Below are 22683 nucleotides of genomic sequence, written 5' to 3'. Positions count from 1 at the left end.
TTTGTGTGGTCTCTGCATCCTCCATTGCGGTGTTACACACCCAGTATAGAAGAGGAACTAAAACCATACTGTGATTACATTCAGTACTCACACACACACAAACACAGGATGCACAACTGAAAAAGACATCAGAATCGTTTACCCAGTGTGGGCTGGATGGTGTCTTGCAATACTTCCGCCCAGAGCTTGGAAAAAAAAAAGCCCTCTCGTTCCCCCAAACAAAAATAACCATTTTAATTACTATGGTTGTGCTATGGTGCGGCCACAGCGCGGCTGGCAGGACCCGGCTGAGGTGGCACCGGCCACTGGGGATGGGGACAAGGTCTGGGCCGGCCTCCAGGGAAATTACAGGGTGGCGTGGAGGGGGGGGGAAATTGAGCTGAAGACTGCCTCCACTCCCTGCCATCCACCCTGAGAGCTACTGTTTCCAGCTAGCTCCTCTCTGTTTCATCTTCCCCCTCTGGAGATAATTGGAGAGGTACTCCCATGTAGCGTCCTTTTTTTGTTTCAAGGTATTTTTCAAAGTTATTCAGTTTCACGTTGTCACTGTTTCAGTCAGTAGACCCGTGTAGCCGGCCAGCATGCAGGGAAAACAGTTTTTTTTTTTTTTTGACATAGCAACATTTGGGCCATGCCTTTAAGTGGACTTTTTTTTTATTTTTTACCCCCGCCTTCCCTCTTCCCCTGTTGTTCTTATTTCTTATATTCTTTTGCTTCTGTTCTCTCTCTAACCTCTCAGGCTATCTCTTGTCTCTCCTTTCTCTTTCTCCCCCACCCCCCCCCCTCTCTCTCCTCTCTCAGTATGCGCTCTGATTACCTCTCCAAACTGGCAATAAGTTGATTGCTTTACAGAGATGATGTAAGCCTCTGCCCTAGGGTACATCAGGTTGGATTTCTCCCGCTTTATCTCGTAAAGCCTAAATTAACAGCTGGTTTGGTTGGAGTTCTCCTGGATCTGACTAAAGGATTAGGCTCGGTTCTCATGCGAGTCAATCCGGTTTGATTTATTGCAGGTCTATCAAAAAAGATCAATGGGAGTCCTTTTGAAAGTAAATCCTTAATCGCTCTTTGCACTTACGTGTCATCATTGTGAATTTTTTTCTCCCTTCTCTCTCTTGCTCTCTCTCTCTCTCTCTCTCCCTTTCTCACTCCCTCATTCTCATTCTCTCCTTCCACCCCAGCCTCGTCTATCTTTTTTTTTCTTCCACACCCCCACCCTTCCCAACCTGAGGATGGTAGCTGTGTAGCGATCTGCCCCGTCGATGGTATCACAGTGAATCGCCGGATGGATTTTTCTCTCTTCTCATTAGTTTATCCATCAGGGCACGGCAGCCCCAAGCCCAGCTTTAGCATCCTCTGGTTCTGATCACACCCTAAATGAGTCCCTGCCGCTCTCTTGTTTTGTCTCTCCCAACCTCACCCACATCATGCCCCGTCTTTCCTCCGCAGCAGGCCTGTCACTCACCCCTTGCTCTAGGTAACGAGGAAGATCACTCAGTGGAAGAATTCATACATTTTGTTCCCATAGCCTTGGACAGTCCAGTCAATATTAGCGAACATGAGCTCCTCCATTGAGACTGAAATGGGCAAGATGGTGAAAGTGAGTATGAGAGCCCCCACGGGGGGTGCTCTTGCGATAGGGGTATATTTTTTCCGGTTCAGAAATTAGAGCACTGCTGCAGAATGAAGCTCATTTAGGTATACACACTTGGACAAACATGCTGCAGTTCCTCAAAATCAGTCTATCAACAGAGCAGCTTCAGATTTCACATCCTGATAACGTTACCTTTTCAAGGCTTAGTTCTCTGCACTCTGGTTTGGGAGAGAGCTGTTCATGTTCCTGTGTTGACCACTTCCTTATTGTTTCTCTGTTGGTCTCTCCAGGCCTGCATGCGCGCTAACGCATGCATCATTTGCTAAACCAATTTCAATGACGTGTTATCCTAACTTTGAAGTATTTCACGTATTTGAATGCTGAACACTTATTTTCTTGCACATTCAGTCAGTGCAGATATTTTTGTTTCCCTGTCGACAAAACGATATAACACTCAAACAACGCCCCGGCACATTTTTTTCAGACACTCACAAAGTGACCTGGCAGCTGTTGAGAAGGGGGGGGGGGGATCTTGCTATGTTTTATATTCCTCCTCCTACTCTCACTCTCTGGCTCTCTCTTTCTCCACTCTTTCTCTCTCACTTTCTCCTATTTCTCCAACAACAGGGCTCATTATATCGTACCTCTAGTCCCTTCCTCCCCACTCCCCCCCCCCCCCCCCCCCCCCCCCCCCTTCCCCCTAGTCTTCCTCCTCTTCTCAAGGCCATGACTCTCAAGGAATCTGTAACTTGAAGAATAGAACCAGTGGCTCGGACCCGAGGGCTAGACGACGGACAGACCGGTGGATGGACAAACATTTCGTCGCGTGTGTTTTTTTCTGTCGGCTGATGGTGTCGATGGCGCGTATGTGTCGGTGTCTCCGCGTTCTTGGGGAGTCGCGGTGCGGTGGCGCGTCCGAACGTTCTCCTCCCTACACAGCTGTGGAGGAGAAAGCTGTGTAGGGGCCGGCCGGCTACTAACTAGTCCCTTCCCGGTTTCCTGTGTTTCTGAAAAACTTGTGAAGTTGTTGTTGTTGTTTTTTTTGTTGTTTTTTTCCTTGTGTGAATGTGCATGGGGGTGGAGGGTGGAGGGGGTGCAGCTCAGGGCTGATCGATGTCAAGTTCAGGTGTGTCCTCCTGGCAGGCTTGGCGAGCTGGCTGGCAAACCTGGAGTTGGAGGTGTGGGAGGGGCTGTGGAGGGGTGGGGGTGGGAAGGGGGAGGGGTGGGTGGGTGAGATCGACGGGATACGTGGGAAGGAAGGGCTTGCTGTCAGCCAGCTGGACCTCTTAATCCTATAGCCTTGGGGAAAGGGTGTGTGTGTGTGTGTGTGTGTGTGTGTGTGTATGTGTGTGTGTGTGTGTGTGTGTGTGTGTGTGTGTGAGTGTGCCTGAATGTGTGTGTGTGGATTGTGTTTGTCTCTAGTAGAGGTTTGTCAATTTTAGCACACCTCTGCTCCACTCTTTGGCCCAGCTGAGCCCACAATATATATGTGTGTGTGTGTGTGTGTGTGTGAGAGAGGGTGTCTGAGTGTTTGTGCTTCAGCGAGAGACAACCAGGATTTCATGTGCACTGTGTTTACTGTAGTCCTCACTTTAACAGCACACTGTATATTTATGTCGAGACGACACAGCCTCTCACCCCCTTGATGTTGGAGAGGCGCTGGGGGTTGGCGTGTGGGGGGAAGGGGTGGGTGGGTGGGGGGTGTCCCGCATTGCTGGTTGGGGGATTCGAGGGGGGGAGGGGGGGGGAGGGGTGGGGGCAACAAACACTGCCAGCCCCCTCATCCCCCCCCCCCCCCCCCCACCCCCTGCCCACCCCACCCCACCTCATCCCCTGCCTTCATACCCAGCCCTCTCAGAATCAAACGCCTATTCTCTGAAACTCATGTCCATTAATTCTTTCTACGTCATACTGCAACTAACACATGCTGGCTGATTGCATCATCCTCTGTCGTTCATTAGACACAAAACATACTATTTAGCCATATTCCATGCAAGCTTGCTCTCTCTTGTTTGCTCATGCACACCACCTCTCTCTCTCTCTCTCTCTGTCTCTCTCTCTCTCTCTCGCTCTCTCTCTCTCTGCCTCGCTCTCTTTCTCTCTCGCTCTGCCTCGCTCTCTCTTTTTTGGCGTAGACTTTTGCATATATCACAGGCTGGCAGGCTAAGAGCCTGGGACTTCCCCACGCCACACTCCAAGCCTTTGATCCTTTGCTTTGGAGGTAACATCAAAAGGAGAGGCATAGAAAGGCAGCTACTACTGTGAAGTTCAATGTTCAACTTGATGGCTTGGCTGAGGGCTTTTTTTCCTCTCTCCTCCTCCCCCCCTCCTCCCGCTGCTCCCTCGCTCCCTTCGCTGCATCCCTCAGCTGACAAAAACACACAGTTTGTAGCCAAGGGTTTTTTTTCCCCTGACCTCACCTCCATAGTACCTATCTGGCACAAAACAAGACCTCCTCCCCATAAAAACTCATAGATATACAGATGGTGTACACAAAGATTCTGTCGTTTCTTTTGACGCCGTGGTAAAAGGTGCAGTTCTAGCAGCTAGCCTATTCCTCTCTCTGTTTCTCTCTCTCTATCTGTGTGTGAATAACATGCAGCATCCCATATTGCAGCGTGTTGCATCAATGCCAAGCCAGGCCCGTTGCGGCGGCGGTGGTGGATAGGTTAGCAGGAGGGAAAGGGCATCATACCATATTGTTTGCTGCACGCCCTGTTGGGATGGAGCCGTCCGCCTCTCTCTCCGTCACTTCTCCCAGATCTGAGAAAGAGAGTGTCAGGATGCGTTAAGCGGAGGAGAAAGACCTTCTCTCTTTCTTTTTTCCAGCTGCTGTTTTTTGCTGTGTTGACATGGGGCACATGAAGCTTGCTAGCTTTCATTTACGGGAAAACAATAAACAGTTTTTATTACCAACGCCTCAGGATTTGAAACCTCTGTTATGCAAACTTCTCAAATTAAGAAAGTATCAGATGAAACCATGCATTCTGGGTCAATGCCAGGCTTTGCTGAGGTATAGTCAACTGTATTTAAATGGCACAGACTTGGTTAGGAGATCCAGAAAGCTGAGGTGCTCCACTAAATGCTTTTTTCGCTTTTATGAGCTTCCCTGTCTGACTGCGCCAATTAGTAAAGGCGTGTGGCCTGCTTTTCTTCTCTCCTCTTTCTCTCTCTCCTCTGCTCTCACTCTCTTTCCACATAGACACACATTGCCTCTCTCTCTATCATGCTCTCACACACAGCGCTGTACACACACCAGCACACGTTTGGTGTATCATTAGCTTAGTGTGCGGGGAGGCGGGCGAGCCTAGGCTCTCTCCTACCTTATCTCCATGTCAATCACAGCGTGTGTGTGAACATCAGTTGTAATGATCTCCATCCAGCCTGTCGGTGCGTGTTAGCGCCTGGCTTCCCTCGCCCCCGGAGCAAGCCGTTCCCCAGCTAATAGATGCAAAATTAAGCTGATCAATAGATGGCCTCAGCTCATTATTGACATGTTATCGCGGCGTGGGATTTTTGTCCGGGGGTTTTATACAGGGTTAGCTGGAGATGCAAGGCGAGAGGAGCAAAAAAAAGTTAGTTGTCTTCTCCAAATGGCTCAGGCCACTTTATTTCAACCTTGCAGTGATATTATATTAAGCTAATTTATTCTTACTCAATCCACTGCATCTAATGTTTTAGATAAAACCGTGCCAAACTGTTTTCAGTTAGCCTACTACTTGTCCTTCCTATTGGAAGAGTAATCACCTGCTCAGTGGAAGGAAATGAGATGGAGACTTTGTAAAACACCATATTAAAGATTCATCAATAATTGGCATGTGTGCCCCTGTTTGTGTTGCGGGGGAGGAGGGTGGGGGACTCGTATGGACGGATCACCATGTGATTGAGCTAAGTGGTAATTAACTATGAGAGAGGTGTGTGTGTGTGTGTGTGTGTCTTTGTGTGCTTTCCGAGCCTGTGTTTGCTGCTGTGTCTGTGTGCTGTGTGTGTGCATGAAGATGTGTTGCTGTGTGTCAGGGAAGGTGGGGATGCAGAGGGCAGGAGGGGGGCGTCACTGGCAGAGTTGATTTGGAGGTGAGCGCTGGGGGCATGTGGTCAGGTTATGGAGGGACAGGAGAGGGGGGGAAGGAGAGCCACCCACGCTGGCCTGAGCCACACAGCAGCCTCCCCCGACCCTCCTCAGGTCTTATTGTCATGGAAGCATCTCCCATTTTAATGAGCTCCAATAACCAGGCCCTTATTACTTATTTATTCATTAAGCTACCGTGGCAAAGCGGCAGTACCCCACTGTGTGAGTGTGCGTGTACGTGCTTGTGTGGGAAAATATATTTTTTTTCCCCCTCCATGCGCTGTATCATAGCAAATAACACAGGCTTAGTAACAACAATAATAGGTTAGGTTAAAGCTAATTGAATCCAAAATAGATAGCTTAAAGCAGATGAATTAGCCTAGTGGTTTGGCTACAAAGCCATAACCTGAAACCATATTTGAGATTTTGAGTTGAAACCCTCAAAATCCAGCCTCGGCTTTAGGTATGCTGAGGGAGTAGGCCTCATGAATATGGAGGCTGAACCGCTTCAAGGTGTATGTGTGTGAGTGAGAGACCAGAACAGGCTGAATGTTTGTTGGTTTCTATGATTCTTTTGTGAAGATTAATTGCCTGTTGGTATGCGTGTGTGTGATGCCTTCCACATAATGCTTTCTGATGGATGAATATGCGTAGGTGGAAGTGTGTGATGGTGTGTAGTGTTTTCAGCGGAATATCGGAAGTCTTTGTAAAGCCTGAGAGTGTACACATTCTCTCCCTCTGAGGCATGTTTCATAGCTTCCTTATATCCAGTCTACCGTTTAACTAATTCATAGTGAACTCTCGCAGAACAAAACCAGACTCCCAACATCAAGGGCAGCGTTCAGCTCTCCTCCAGCACAATACCAAATACAGCATTCTCCAGCAGAACGTGGGCGCTGCAATCAGCTTACTTTTCTCCCTCAGCAGCGGTCCCTGAGCCGCTGTTCACCTTTTTAACTTTCCCCTACACTCCCCTAACCCTGCTTCCTGCAAACAAAGGTAAGCATGGAGTGTGTGTATGAGTTGCCCAACCCTCCTCTCCTACCACCCCAGGCCTGGCCTTGCGTAAGGGGCTCAGACACACCTAGGCCTGCAGACGTGCCTGTTCAGCTCCACGTAGCCTCTAAGTAGGTCAACTCCAACCAGCAAGGTCCAGGACTTGACCCTTAGCCCCTCAAGCCATCGGTCCACTTCCACTGAGATATGGATCTACTGCAGACTATCATTACCAGTGATGAGGATTTAATCATACTCTTGGTGATGGCAAATGCTCGACTTCAAAGTGGCTTGCAGTTTACATACATGTCTTCAGCAACTCGTAACTCGCTCAGTTTGTCACCATAGTGATTAAGGAAGCCAATGAAAGCACTCCAGAGCCAAGGTTATATTTGTGTCCAAGTAAAGAAAGAAAGAAGAATAGTCACCAAGACGGAAGAGCAGCCAGTGTGGCTCTCTGAAGCAGGAGTAGCACCTGAGAGCAGAGGCAGTCTGCAGCAGGGGCTGATGCTAAAGATGCCAGTGCGCCTGTTCATTAGTGGGCCTGATGGAAGACTAGCCGGCTCCTGCTGGCCTTCACCCTCCCTGCCACTATTTATAGAGCAGCCAAGAGATACTCTTAATGACACAGGGAGAGGGACAGAAGGAGAGGAAAGGAGGGGATAGGGGGGGGCATAAGTCAGAAATGGAACGCTGTTTACTTTCTGAGGCTTGTTGAGAAGTCGGTGTGTGTCGGAGGCCCACTGCAATAGTGTCACCCACACACATCCTTGGAGAGTGTGTGCCCTCAGGTTTGTGACTTTGTTGTGGTCCATCGTCATCCAATGAATTCGTTAGCTGCAGAGAACAACTTCATATGCACAACTGTCCAATCAGACTGGTGGAGAGTTTTTTTTTTTCTTTGATCCTTGTAGAAAATTTTGTGTTGGGCCACATGTTGCGCAATCCTTTGAAACTTTCCGGCCAATCAGCTGGTGTTTGAACAGCACATTTGTCCACACCTGCTAAGTAAACAGTGTCAGAGCAAGACCATACTTATCTCATGAACCTGTGTTTAAGAGAGCCTAACTAACTTCCAGAACAGGCCAGATAAAACTCAAGAGTTCATGGACATATATCTAAAAAAAAAAAAGATCTATTATAAACTAAGCAGTTCTCCCCCCCCTTTTTGCGTTAGACAACAATACCTTTTGAGATATTCCAAAGGAAGGTGGTTTCACAAGCCTGTTTCCACGGACCCAGGCTTCATTTTAAGAGGTGAGTAAGCCTGAATTGGGTGGAGAGGAAGGAGAGGTCACGTGCACATTCCCCCTGTGGAAAAAGCTTGTATAAAAGTGTCAGGTTGAGTTTGTCTGCGAGAAGGAGAGAAGGGGAGTTTGAGGTGGAGGTGGAGATTGTTGGCAAAGAGGGTGGGGATAGGAGGTGAGGAGGGGAGGTTTTGCAGCAGGTCGGCGGCCCCAGCGCTGTCAGGGCCAGTGGAACCCCCTAGCGGTTCTGGCTTTGGAGTAAATATGGGCCCAGCGGACCCCTTCCCGCCCCGGGGCACACAAACCCCAGGCCTTCCCACATTCCACTTTTATTTTCCTGGTTGCAAAACGCCTCTGGCTATCAGAGCTGGTGGGGCGTTTTTTTTTTTTTTTTTTTTTTTCTTAATATTTACTCATAAAATGTGCATTAGAAGCAGTCAAAAAGTAAAAGCAGTCATGAAGGGCCCTCTCGTGTCGACTAACTTTCGCCCGGTTTTGGCCTGGACTTCTTACATTATTTCCCCTCCTACGTCTTGCAAATCCATTTCTCCATCCCTTCACCTCATCCTCCTCCTATTCCAATGTGCACGCACACACATGCGCACTCACACACACACACACGCACATACACACACGCAGCAATGTATCGTATAGTTGGTTGGATTGGTGGGGAAGGGTGGGGGGGGGGTACTCTTTTTTTGACCAGAGGGATTTCAAAGGGTCTGTATTACATTAAGTTTCTCCCTCCCTCAATTACAGAAAATTACTATCCCCGCTTCAACAAATTATGTGTTTGTATAAGCACGTGTTTATATCCTCCCCTGCACCTGTGGGTGAAGACAAAGACACCCAGCAATATCCACAGCAGATCAAGACAATATGCTCAGCTCTCTTTTTAAAGGGATAAAAAAATGTAGTTAAACTGGATGGACTAATCTCTTAAGCTCTGTACAGTTAACTTGCACTGCTTTGAATGGGCTCCTCTTACTAGCCTTGATCATTGCAGATTTAAATAAAGCTCTTTATGGTAGCAGTCTGATTGGTGTAATCTGCAAGCTGTCGATCCTTTCTGGGTGTACTCTCCCTAAGGGGCTGCTGGGCCTGTGGACCAGAGGTGGTTCAAATGTGGGTGAGCGTTATTGTTCAGGTGTGTGTTTGAGTGTGCAAGTATGCATGCATGTCAGAGGGGTGAACTGTGAATGTACATGTGTTGGCCTGTGTATGTGTGTGTGTGTACGTACCCACCATTAATGCGTGTGGATAGCTCTGTCATGTCTGCACTATGAAGCGGCCCCCATGGCCACAGATGGGCGAGGGATCTGCAGGACTCTAGAGCAACACCCAGGATCCATATGCTGACTCTAAACCCAAGCTGCTCTCGCTCTCGCTCTCTCTCTCTCTCTCTCTCTCTCTCTCTCTCTCTCTCTCTCTCTCTCTCTCTCCCTCTCTCTCCTCCCCCTTCCTGTCCTCCCTTGTTCTCTCTCTCCCTTCCTCTCTCACATTGCTGACGTGGCTGGAATGCGTGGTGCAGCCTATACCACCGATGGACCTCATCCTCTGTCCCAGGGGCCCCTGCTGGGAAGAGGACCGGTGCTTGGGTGCCACATTGGCACATAAGGAGCCCTGTTTGTTTGATTGGTCTGAAGCCTCTGCTCTTAATCCAAAACAAAACGAACAAGCCGTGCTCCGGCCTGTGCTCCAGCCGCCAGGCTGCATGTGATAAACACATCAGATGGAGGCTTGATGGAATAGGAGCAGGTTGCCTGTCGAGTGCAGCTGACCAGAATTCAGCAGCACAATCCTGCAGTTGCCGTGTCTGTCATTCACACTAAACATTTATGAGGAAGTGTTTTTAGACTTTTCCCCCCCACTTTGTCAATAGCGTGTATTGACGTTTGGTTAATGTTTGATAAGATGTGGAAATAATGGTGGTTTATTTCAGGGAGGATCAGAGTCTAGCACTGCTACCAGGAAGGAGTGTTTTAGGCCAAATTGCTTCTGTGCCAGCCTGTTAAATTAGTAACAACAGTGCTGGAAGCTGGTGTGTGGACGTGTGAAGATGATGTGTGAGCGCTCGGGGTGCCCCTCCATTTGTCTCCTGCTTGATTCCCCTCTGCCACGAGCTATGGCACTTGGACCAGGGCCCCAGCTTGTTTTCACTGCGATGACAGTCAGTGTGTATCTGGGTTAACACTCTGTTGCTCATAACATGCCAAACCTTGGTTCTGCAGCAGTCACTCAAATATGGGCGAGCGGTCCAGCATCCCGGTAGAAGGCGGCCCTCAAAAATTTGATAGTAAAATCGCGGGAGGGGGAAAGAGGGGGCTTAAGGTTCTCTGAAGACCACCCCGCTTTCTTTATCAGCACCCCCTACCCCCTTGTGCTTGCCACTATGGGAAAGCTCCAGAGGACAGGGAAACGGGGAGAGCGAGAGTGAGTTCATCCCTCTGTAAGGATTTAGAGGACTCCCTTGTCTTTCACTTCATCAGAGACAATTGAGTCATTCAGCTCCCATTGTGGGGCTGGCCAGGCGAGGAGGGGCGCAGGGTAGGGGAAGAGAAGGGGGGTGGGGGGGATGAAAAGGAGGGGGGGGGAGAGGGAGAAGCCGTTTACCGCACAACCCAGAGCCGGAGAACAGCCACTGGGTGGGGGTTGTCGAGGGGGGGCTGGTTGGGGCAGGAAGACAGAGAGAGAGAGAGAGAGAGAGAGAGAGAGTTATCCTGGAACTCCGGAGCAATTTGTCACATTGGAATGGCTCTTGAGTTACCCGGGGGGCCCTCTCATAGCGGGAGAGTTTTCGGGTCGCGGAGTGGGGGAGCGGGGAGGGGCCGGAGCAGCAGAGAGGGGTCAGAGGTCACGGCCTACTCGAGCCCAGGCGGTGCGTCCGTTAGCAGGGCGGCGAGGAGGAAGGCGGGCGGACGGGTGGAGAGAGAGAGGAAGGAGGCCAACGGGGGTGGGGGGGTGGGTCGGAAAGCCCGGCGCTTGCCAGGGCTCCGTTTTCCTTGGCATGCTTGTAAAACCTGCAGGAGAGATTAGTGTGTGAGAACATTTGCAATAGCAGGGCTGAAGTGGAGCCGCCTGTCAGGGCATGCGCTCCGGCACCCTCCCTCCTCTCTCTCTCGTCTTTCACTCTCTCTCACTCTCTCTCTCTCTCTGGACTCCGTTGCCACACTCTAGGGTGTCACCTTTACCCTTCTCACCCCCCCCCCCCCCCCCCACCCCCAGAATGTCCCCTCACTCAACCCCTCCCAGGCTGCAGTCGCGTCTGAATATTTGCATGTGCGAGCTTGTGCGCACACGCATGCATATCTGACTTGGGCAGTCATTTGTCTGCACAAGGTCTAGCCCACCAGTCTGAGATGGCAGGACTTTCCCATGACTAGAATCACAATTTCACCCCCACCCCCCTTCACACCCCCACCCTTCCCTTCAGCACTGGCCTATCCTCCAGCCCCTCTGGCACCAATGGACGCCGTCTTGAATTACCTCATAGATGACAGCAGCTCCGTCACTCTCTTCCTCCTCTACCACCGCTACAAGCCCCCCTTCCCCTCTCCTCTCTTCATGGCAATTAATACCCAGTGTGGGGGGTCCATAAAAAACCCACAAGACCACAACTCTGGAGTTTTTACAATCTATCCTTTTTTCCACTCTCAGGACGTACAAACAAGCGTAAACAAACCCAGTTTTTTAGCAGTAAAAGCCTTCTGGGGGTCATAAATGAGTGGTAGTGGTAGAGAAAGACCAGGCTGCAAACATTTTTTTTTCTAGCAGGGGCTGTAACTGAGGACATGGAGTCAATAACTCCCTCCAGCGTCTACCACTGGCAGGCACCCCACAGTGAACTCTTTGCTAATTACCACTGATTTAGACACAGTCTCAGGAAGGGTCGCGACACACTCACTCTCTCACCAACACTGACACACCAACACACACTCACATTCAAACACACACACACACACTAGTGGTCATCCTTGCTAGATGGCGATACAAACAAATTGGAGCTAATGTACTCTCAACACCACAAAATTGTCGAGTCTCTACCAGAGGCGACATCACTTTAAAACTTAACAAATATGCATTTCTGAGGTTTTATGCCATCACGGTGTAGTAAGCACATGATCTCAGTCACTCATGAAATAATGAAAATGGACCAAGCTGATTTTTGTGGAGGGCCAAATTTGGCACATGGGCCCTACTCTCACTGGCCTTGGTGTAAGCGGATGCTGAAGTGAAGCTGTATACAAACAAAAAGCAGGCAGTGGGAAGGGAAGGGCCAGTGTAATTGTTTGGATAGGGAAGAAGAGCACAGCAGAGTGACCAGATTCCTTGATTATTTTGACATGTTGAACTTTTTGGTGGGGGGAGAGTGGGGCACTGGAGTCTTAGTCCGGTTGTTTTATGTCCCAGTTGCATCAGAGGCCAAGATCCAAGGCCAAGTTGACTACTCAGAACTTTTCTTGGGGGAGGTCGGTGTGCTATAGAGCAGCATATATTAAGAAGGCCTCTGTTTAATGTTGAGTTTACACAATATCCATTTTTCATGACTTGGCCTTTGGGCTACCAAGAGAAGCATCTGTGGCCCCAAGGTTAAGAAATAGGCCTGCAACCCTCCTGTGTTTCAGCTAGCCAGCACCAATAACCGTTCCTCTCTTTGTTTCTCCTGAACCTCTCCCAGGGTTTCTTGATACAAGCCTATCTTATTTTGCAAAAACATTGTTTTTCCATTTGAGCATGTGATACTTTCTTTGACTTTGTCACCAAAGGTTTTGGTTATTTGATATAAATTATGAACTGGTCCCATTTTCAAAATCGGTTTGCCACTGTCTCTGCAAATTTTACTTTATGCAAATCCAGGGAACTCCTCCCAGTGTTTGGCAGGCCATTGGAGCTATTATTTGAATATACTGAACTGCAGTAAGCAGTTTTCCAAAGGTTATTGATCTGACAGTGTTTGCTGTTGCTGCCAATATTGGGCTCTAGTTTCCCCTCCTTACAAGGAGAACAATTTCAGGCCCTCAACCTCTCAGTAACCTGACTAATGCCACAGGCCTGTCGGAGCTGAAAGAGCTGCTGTGACCTCTTTCCCTCAAACTAGGTGGCCGTGACATTGATAAGCCGAGTTTAGACCACACACTACAGCAAAGTCACCACCAGGGGATCACTGGCTGAGAATGTCTATAGCAAATGGTCAGACTTACATGCTGTAAGTGTTGTGACAATAATTCACTGTGGTAGGAGCAAAAGCTATAGTTCTCTCTGTTAGTGTCATGATTGCTATGACCGAATGTATGAAGATGAGAACAACTCTTGCTCCCGGTCATTCCAGGAAAAGAAACAAGGTAGATCAATTTAGGTAGCACAGTCAACAAAACTCTTGTCATCAGATTATAAGGACCCCACCCAGTTTATAACACAGACAGATGTTTCTCATGACCCTTGTTTTCTGCTTATCTGTCTCTCTCTGAGTGTGTCACACAGAGAGAGTGAGAGAGAGAAAGAGAGAGAGACTTCTGATAAAAGCCAAGTCAATCATTTATGGGAGCAGTCAGGAGGTTTACCCTCAGAGGAGCGTGGTGAGACGCCACGCTTTAACCTTTTTATGGGTTCCGAGACGGCAACCAATAAAAGTCTACAACGGTCACATTTATGAGATTAGGTCATCTTAAAGCCATAAGCCATGTACAGTACCCCCCACCCCTTCCTGCAACCTTCTGCTCTCCCCCTCCTCCAAAAGAGTGAGTCAGTGAAAGCAGACACTTCTCAACTACCTTCTTCAAAACTACCATAAAATCGTATCTGTGCTCATTTTCCTACTCACCGAGTGGGAGCCTGGCTACCAAAGTAACAGTATTGTGCTGTGTGTTTGTGAAATTAATGTGTAATTTAGTTTACAGGACTACTGTATGCACTCCTGCTGAACTGTCAGGTGCATGCTTGAGGCCATTCTCACCCCATGTGCCATCCGTCTTAGGATCATTATTTGCCTTTCCATGTTTTTTAGTTTCCACACCCATGCTCTCATCAAGAATGTCGACTCCCTTTTTGTCTTATTTTGATTTGTTTTTTCTGTTTTTGCTTTCTGCATTGTTAACATGTTTTGTTTCTTTCTTTCTTTCCATTCTGTTTCCTTTCTGCCATTCAGTACCTACAGATGAAATGGCCCCTGCTAGATGTTCAACCAGGAGGTCTTCAGAGTAGACAAGCACTTAAAGATGCCAGGTCCCCGTCACCGGCACACATCGTTGTAAGTAACACTCCGCTCGGTCCTTTTCCTCTTTCCCCAGCTCTTCTTCCCTTACTCATGACAGAGAGAACCAACCCTCCTCTCTTCCTCTCACCTATACTGAAAACACCTTCAGGGTTATAACTCTCCCCCCTTTTCCCCCATGAATGGATGTTTTGACTAGAAAAATACATACTTATTTGCCTTAACCCTTAAATCACAGTAACACACCCAGATAGTTTTATCTGAACATATATAGGCCCAATATACATGCAAATTCTGTTGACGCGAGTTTTGTGCATCCCGACTCGGCAAACCCGCTGAAAAGGTAAAGCTTTTGTCTGTTAGTGAGTGATCAGCAGGCAAGTAGCATTGGGAGCTGCCGCTGTGGCAGGCGCAGCAGTTGTTCTTTGGACAGCCACACTGCCATTAAGTCCAGAGAAAACGATCGGCCCTGCCCAGCCCCGTACTGAGCTGGGTAATTATTGAGAACCAACCCAATGTTGACAACTTTATTTTTTTCATGAGAATGACCTAATGCTGGACTGCTAACATACTGTCTTTGAGGGAAGCGTGGGCGTTCCTTCAACATTGTTTACCCTATCCATAGAGTCGGAGCAGCACTCTGGCAGGAGAGTTGGCTGGACAGCCATAGGGGCAGATGCAGTACATACACATAACAGAGCATCCACCGCGGGCATGTCAATGTCTAAGAGGCTAGCAGCTCTAGAATGAACAGTTGAACATGAACTTCGTAGTTAGCCAAAGGCATGAAGTTTTCAGGAGGTCAGTGGAAAGGTTGAACGTAGCGAGGTGTACGTACGTGGTCGCAGGGTTAGCGAGCCAGGAAAATCAATGAGAGTGAGGAGTGAGCAGAATTAGTAAGGTGACCATGAATGCCCTGGGCCATTATTGGCACTGTTGTTACTTTTGTTTGGGGTCGTGCATCTCGTACATATTGTTATGAAAATGCAAACTTTAAAAGCGCATAACGATTTTAGATGGACAAGCGTTCCAAGTTTGTAGACTCATGAATATGATATCTCCTGTGGCAATAGTCCAGTACTGAAGCTAATAATACATAGCTGAGCCTTTTGTTTATTTACTCTGTAGAACAACAGAGTTAGCAGTCATCATGGTGCTGGAGCTCACAATGATGGAGTGATGATTTTTGTCACACAAATTACATCAAGTCCCCGGTCCCTCTGAGTCACATTTGACATTTGATCAGTTCGGTTAGTTTTATGGTCTGTAATAAATACCATCGCCAACACTTTCCAGTTCAACACTAAGTGAAAGTTGGCAAGCCAAGGCCTCCTTGGTATTTTGCCCGTTTAAGTTAAGCACAGCTTAAAATAGCAGGAGTCGACAAGCCTGTTTATTTGAAACAGAAACCCTGTCAAAAGTTGTGTTTAAGACAAAGAGCTGGCGATGACAGTGTTCTTCTGAACAAAACAAGCCTAGCTCAGGCCCTCCTTATCCTCCCCTGCGATGCCAGTGTTATTTTTATACCACAGAGTTCAGGGGGCCTCTTCTACTCGGTTATTTTAGGAGACGCTGAGAAAAAGCGTCCCATCTCCTATGAAGTCATTAAGCTGGTCGTAGGCAGCAGGAGCTGCAGGTAAATACTTCAGGTTTTATCCTGCTATGAGTCATATGGCTGTAAATACTTAACACCTCACATCCGCCTAAGCTCCTGCCTTACCATTCACTTTTAAAGGAAGTTTGAGAACAGTAAAGCGTAATGGTTCAAGTTCAAATGCCTCACTTTTCAGAATGCATTAGTGTCTCTGCAGACATCCATAATACATTTTATATTACTGTGTGGTTTTATTTATTTGTTTATTTAGATTGATTGGCGTGATTTGTTTGATCAAGCACTCAGGCTGGTAAGATCAGAGGCATCGCTGCACAGGCACACAACTTGCTGTTCGCAAAAGTGATCAAATTGAATGTGAAATGCAGCTTGTATTGTTGGCGCTCCCTCCACCCTGCTCCCCCATCCACCTCTGACTGTGGAGGAAGTTTGATTGAATGTTTCCCTGGTTTGCATCATACCGGCTATTGAACGTATAGACAAGACAGATTACTGTGGACAACATCAGGAATGTCAGTGATATCACCGCACCAAGCTTTTCTCTTTCTCCTACATGACGGCCTGCATGTTCCGCTACGTGATCCCCTTATCAATAAATTGGGTTGTAAACGGTAGTTTCCTTAGTTTCCAAATGACAAGGAACACTTAGGCGCCTTGACCCCTCCCTGCCCGGAGCGCCTGCAGTCTGCACTGTCGGTGATAAGGAGCCGTCGATTGGCCCGCTAGATAAGGACAACGATCAGTTCAAGTGACCCTCAGACAGGTGAATCAACAGTAGAAAGACAGAGTATCGATAGCTGTAGACACATAAAAAAAATGTCAGGGCAGTCGGTGGCGGAGGAGAAGGACGAGGGAAAGATGGACAGAGACGGAGGCGCAGAGAGATGCTCTCGTTTCTGACTGGAAGGTTCAGTCAAGGTGGAACGCTGGAGGGGCAGCCGGGAAAAGAGGAAGTGACCTCACGCAGGCTGGTCTTTCTGAGGGTGCGGTGCATGCCCCTGTTCACCAGGCCCTCAAAGGGGGCCACGCCGGACCTTTTGAAGTGTCTGACCACCCCGCAGGCTGCCTCAAAACCCACCGCCGCTGAACTTTTATGCCATTGGCTGAAAGTTATTCAATATTTATCCAGCTATTGATGTGTATTTTTTGAGGGAGAGACTCGGAGAAACATTTTTAGTTTGTTTTATGCCTCACACAGCTTCTGAGAGAAATATCATAAATAGTCCCTGGTTTGTCAAGTTGCCGTTCATTGCTTTAATTTGACATTGTTGACTTGAAGAGTCTTTGTGGATACTTGGTAGTGGGAAATAGCTTAGTAGTTGGTGGAAATGGGGTTTTTACACACATCTGTGACAGATTTTGGAAGTGTTTTGTGTGTGTGTTTGCCCACTTCCACATTACCAACTGCTGTTATTCAGACAGTGATCATTGCTGTAGCCCAGTAACACAACATAACATGTTGTCATCAAATTGTTTTGTAAATCATTTCCTTCAAGTTTTTTTTTTTCTAGCATAAATAACAGTGCAATACAGTAAAGCTTAGCAGGAGTCAAGGCCCATGTTGGTAATGACATGACATCATTTGGCTGAAAGACATTAACCCATCTCATCTCACAGTCATTTGACAGAATTATTATTTTTTATTTATAAGCAAATAGCAACATCAGAATGGGATATAAAGGCATTTTACGATTGTGGTGCAAGTCAAAGTTTTTGAATCTTAAATTGTCGTTCTGGGAATTGGGGCAGAAACATGCACGTGTTAGAGAGCATACACACACACACAAACTGTTTTGCACACATTCACGTGCATACACACACACACACACACACGCACAGTCTTAGAGTCTAGCCCTGGTCGGACAATGTCTCCATTGTTTTCTGGGCTTTCACTGGCAGCAGGGGACGGCTGGAGTGTTAACCATTTCCCAACTGTGCCTCACTGTGTTTGGTGTGTGTGTGTGTGTGTGTCAGAGGTAGTGAAGCATGGGCCCAGGGAGGGAGAGAGGGAGGGCGCTTGCTCCAAGTGTATGGTAATTAGCGTGGAGGAAGTGATGGAATCTGGCCATTTTTACGGCAGGCGAGACCTCCCACCTGAGCCTTTACAATCAGTGAACATGCTTATTTTTTCCATTCAGTCTCACTTGTTTCTCTGAAGAATGTGTACTGGAAAGAGGGCATCTGAAAAGAGCTGACGTGTTTTGATATTAGCATTGAGCAGGGCACGCCACAATGACTCTGGATCCCTACAATGGGCCCAAGCACTGACCGGCTCTAGGTCAGTGTTAGAAAAGACAGAGCCAGGATCACACTGACTCTCCTTGACCGCTTCTCTGTCCATTTTAGAGGAGTAGGGATAAAGGGGACTTCCTGTGGTCTGAATGGGCCGTGCACCTGGGCTGGCCAGACAATGGCCCGGGGCTCTGGGAGGCCTGGCCTCCTCTGCTGTTAATGAGCAACCCCGGGGTCAGCAGGCACCACCCACACACTGCCCATAGGACCTACAAGACTTTCTCCCGCTGGACTTTTGCCAGGCTTTAGCTGCTCTTTCTCTCTGCGTCTTTAGCCATTTCTCGATCAACTCGTCGCCCCCTTTGTCTCTTTGTTGTCATTCTCTTGTACCTTGTCCCTCCATCCCACCCCTAGAAAGTCCATCTCTCAGACTTCTACATTAGTTGTTGTCGTGGTCCCTTTTGGTTCCAGAGTGGCAAAACATTGTTGGCACACGATCCAAACCTCAGATAGAGACCATTGTGCCTGTCCACTGTCTCTCACTGTCTCTTCAGACAAGACACTTGTTCAGGGTCACGCTTGCATCATCAGCTCAGGCCAAAATGCGAGGCCGTCGAGACGTGGCGTCAGTCCCGGGAGCTGTGACAATGAAAATGAGAGCACCTCAGTCATTGTGTCTGTCCAGCAGCCTGGACGGCTGCTTGTTCCCACAGACAATCCCCTCTGTGTTGGCTTAGTCAGCGACAATACCACAACACTCTCTGAACAGTCTTGCTCCTTTATGGACTTAATGGAATACCTTGACATTTTGAATTGACGGTATCCGTCAAATGGTTTGGACTATCCTTTGGGTTTAATGAGAAATGCTAATGATACTAAAACGCTGTCTTTAGGGCAGCTGAAGGACAAATGCTGAGACTTTTCTCCATAATGTGACAAGGGCCTGGGGATAAACAACTGATCAAAATTCAAAATGTCAACCATATCATTTCACACATTTTTGTCAAGTATTTATATTGAATTTCCTCAAGGAGCTGCTCCATAACAACATCATCTGATTATAGGAAATGTGAATAGCAGCTTTTATGTATTGTGTGTGTGTGTGTGTGTGTGTGTGTGTGTGTGAATAGCTCTAAGGCCATTGTCCTCTTTTTCCTTGCTGTGGTATTTGACCGTTATATAACCCCTGTGAACTTAAGCCACCCCAGGGAATGTGTGACTCTATGTTGGACATGCACATTTACAGGGATAATACATATTTGTATCCGTGTGTATGTGTAAGTGTGTGTCACACCAATAACCACAGTGTTCATAGCTGTTATGAAAAGCTATATAGTTGGCCCTGGGGTCAAGCACAAGTACAAATATGACCCAGTGATCAGAGTGCAGAGAGTGCAACCTATACAGTAGCTTAAATGGGAATGAGCCATTCAGTAAACTGAAGGCCCTTTTGCTTTTCTCTGCATGCTCTGTGACTGCAACTAGCGTGTCCATTTTTTTTTTCTTTTGGGAATCAGTATGTGAGCTCTATCTCCCCTCCACATTTTCTTCCTTTTTCTTCCTTTCCATTCCCTCCATCCTCCCCTCATCTCCTGATGTCTTTCAGAGTGACGTGAGATCTGATTTTGCACTAGATACAAATCTGTCAGGTTCACCTCTGTATCCCTCCTGCTCCTCAAGAGACAGTTGTACTTGAACAGCTAATAAGGCTAGGCAAAGGCAGAGTTTAAGTTCACTCTTTCATTTTTCAACAATATAAATTTTAGTGCACGTAGTATCAAAAGTGGCTGCTCTGGGGACCCGTAGTCAGCACCACTTTCTTACTTTCATTTAAAACCTACTCTAACATTGCACTTTTAACACACCTACCATCAAGAAAAATATGACTCAGTTGACTCATTCTGTGTTAATTTTAATTTTGCCTGTTTGCACTTATCAACATTGAGAGCCGGGGAAAATGGTGCTGAATGCTGGTGGTGACAGTGGATCCCCAGAGCAGCCGACTGCTCCTGAATGTCTGTGAAGGTGTGGATGCTGAGAAGTGAAAATGTTCTACCAAAGTGAAATATTGCTCTAACAACCAGCCAGCCAGTACAAACAGCCATGTAACCAGCGCAGAGCCAGTGTTCTCCTATTCTCTCTGTGTAAAGTGAGTAATAATGGGGCCGAACACGCACCCCGGAGAAAGCTGAGCCAGCAGAGAGGAAGTAGTAGGTTAAATAACTAAAAAGACAGGGGGGGTTGCATTATTTCACGTTGCTTCTGCATAAAGTCTGGTAGGCTAGGATTGTGTGTGCAGATGTGTGTGTGTGTGAGAGAGAAAGACGGAGAGCTGATATAATTGTGTGACTTGGGACCGTCCGTCTTTGCCTTTCAGGGGCCCTTCTGCTTGGAATTCCCCGGACAGTCAGATCTGAGCCTTCACCAATTTCAGTTGGTGAGAGACCTTTGAATTCCAAAAATATCTTGTTAGATTTTTTTGGTTGATGCCACACACAAATTAACAACTGATAATTGATGATGATGATTTAAAACAAAAAAAAAAATGAATAACCTGAATCCTGGTGATAATGATGATCATGCTGTGTTGTGCTTTGTGCTAATTCAGTGCTGCTGCTTTGTTGCTGATGTGCTTTGTAATGTCTCAAATGCCAATCTAGGTGATGTGTGTTTTTTTTTGTTTTTGTGGGGGATTAATTTGGATGGGCAGACCTTTGCTCATACATTTGACCAAGATGCTTACACTCACAGACATGCTCCAGCTCCATGAGGCAGCCATGTGCGGCTTTTCTTTGCTGCTGTGCAGTGTTGGTTGTCTGGGCTTTTAAATCAGTTTAATGTGTTGGAGAGGCTATTATTTGTCGGCTCCACTTTTTCTGATGCGGCTAAGCAGCCTCTGTTCCCGGATCGCTCTGGTTCAAGGTGGTGTTACAGTCCTTGGTGAAGATGGCAGTGCTCTTGTCTTAAGGAACCAAAGGGAACCTCGCTGAATGGGCAGAGATCTTAATATGAACCCAGCTTCAAATAATTTCCCATCCACAAAGACCAATGTCAGTGTTGTATAGTCTCTTTAATGACAACATCACAGTGTGTCTCTTTTAGCTCTGGCAGCCATTGTCACAAGATTGTGGATTGTAGGCTCGTACTTCAATATTATCAGCTTGTGTATGAATTGGCCTACCATCCGGCTGGAGGAGGGGGGGGTCTCTCTCTCTTGTCTTTCTATCCATTTCTTTTTAGCAGCTGTTTTGAAGAGGATTCTCTTTATTAATAGCATCTGGGCTTGAATGGAAGCCGGCAAGATGGTAGGGAATTCATTGATTAAGCACTTTGTGTATGTGTGAGTGAGAGTGTGTGTGTGTATGTGTGCATGGGAAGTAAAGTGAGTGCGTGTTATTGTGTAGGGATAATACACACTGATATTGTACAGTGGTTGAAGATTTGGTTTGAGGATGACCTGAGGTGAAGGTGGCCTTCTCTCACACAAAAAAGTGCTACAGTTTATGGACTACGATAAGTCAGGACTTCCTTTGCTTAAAAAAAAAAAGATTTTTTTGTCATTGTCCAGCACTTTGCTCTGTCATTGTGAACTACCCTTTGTCTCAATTAACTTGTCAGACAAATCCCCCTAAGAATAGAAGGCGTGAATTGATGGAAGGGAGCCCAATGGCAAAGTTAGCCTTGATCTGACTGCAGAGCGGACTTGTGCTAAGGAGATCAGTAAGCCTTGTTTAAGTTTAGTTCATCGCCACCAGTTCGGCCCTGTGAAGCAGGCTGCCATTGTGAAGCCCAAAGGAGGAACTTATTTCTTCTCCTTTGAAGCCACCGTGGCTCTCTGGATTGCCTACTTGAATTGTTTGACTGATTAATTGCTTGTTGATTTTGTACACTCTATAGGGCCTGTGTTGGCAGTAAATAACACAAAAAATAAACTAATTCTTGACAATACAAACAGGCATTAATGTGATGGCGTAGCGTTCTAGGTTTTGAAAAAAGATTCCTCTCCCCACGTCAACTGGCTGCCTCCCCCCCCCCCCCCCTTCTCTTGTACCAGTGCCTTTGCTAGAACTCGTTTGACAAGGTAGGGCAGGATCTGTGTTGGGTGTGCCTGTCTGTCTTTCTGTGTGTGTGTCTTACAAACACACCTTTGTCTGCACCAGCGCAGCCCTGTATGCAATATCCTCGCGTCTAAGGTGTGACTGAGTTTTAGGTGACGGGTGGTCAGAGGCGGGTCAAGTCAGGTTGTCGCTTTCGCATGTTTTCATCTGCAACAACATGCACCCATTCAACCCAGAGAACTTATTGTTGTGTGGGTATTCACATCAAGATGCCCAAAAAAACATAACCAAGTAGTTCTTTAGAAAGATGTCGTAATCACCGTTTGGTCATAGTTCATGTACAGATAGAACTAGGATCAAGGTTCACAAATGATACCGATCAATAACCTAATTTATGGCGAGGCATTCCTAGCAGATTGACAGCCGAGTTCATTGGACGTGCGACATCTTTGAGTGATTTCCCCCTAGCAGGATCCCTCCCCCGGCGTCTCAGCTCTCCGCCGGCTCCATCCTGCGGCCGGCCCCATGAGCGACAACAGAGGCAGCGGCTCCCTACGCTACTGTATTAGCACTGGAGGCCGTTTCACAGGGAAACTTGTTTTGACAGAACTCCAGGTGTCTCATTGTTGGGGCTGGCATGGTTCAACAGATTTACCAATTAGCG

At 47.4% G+C, this 22683-nt stretch overlaps 1 protein-coding gene across 8 annotated transcripts in view; it reads left to right on the top strand.

Moving 5' to 3' along the window:
- Nucleotides 1–14057: 14057 nt before the first annotated feature.
- tcf7l2 (transcription factor 7 like 2) overlaps nt 14058–22683 on the top strand; it is a 59976-nt gene continuing 51350 nt past the window's right edge. For 6 of the 8 annotated variants that reach the window (XM_071528414.1, XM_071528415.1, XM_071528413.1 and 3 more), the window contains exons 1-2: nt 14058–14153; nt 20339–20398. In XM_071528414.1, coding sequence (XP_071384515.1) covers nt 14061–14153; nt 20339–20398 — 153 coding nt within the window. In that variant the 5' untranslated portion in view covers nt 14058–14060. Of the gene's footprint in view, nt 14154–20338; nt 20399–21191; nt 21267–22683 lie in introns of those variants that run through there. The other 2 variants (XM_071528416.1, XM_071528417.1) reach the window with 2 other exon arrangements.

This window comes from Centroberyx affinis, unplaced genomic scaffold (assembly GCF_046629955.1).
Source record: "Centroberyx affinis isolate AG114_WGS23_722 - 3 ecotype Tasmania unplaced genomic scaffold, CSIRO-AGI_Caff_v1 ptg001673l_1, whole genome shotgun sequence".
Lineage (NCBI taxonomy): Eukaryota > Metazoa > Chordata > Actinopteri > Beryciformes > Berycidae > Centroberyx > Centroberyx affinis.
The sequence above is the reverse complement of the archived record's forward strand: the minus strand, read 5'-3'. Positions and strand labels throughout refer to the sequence as shown.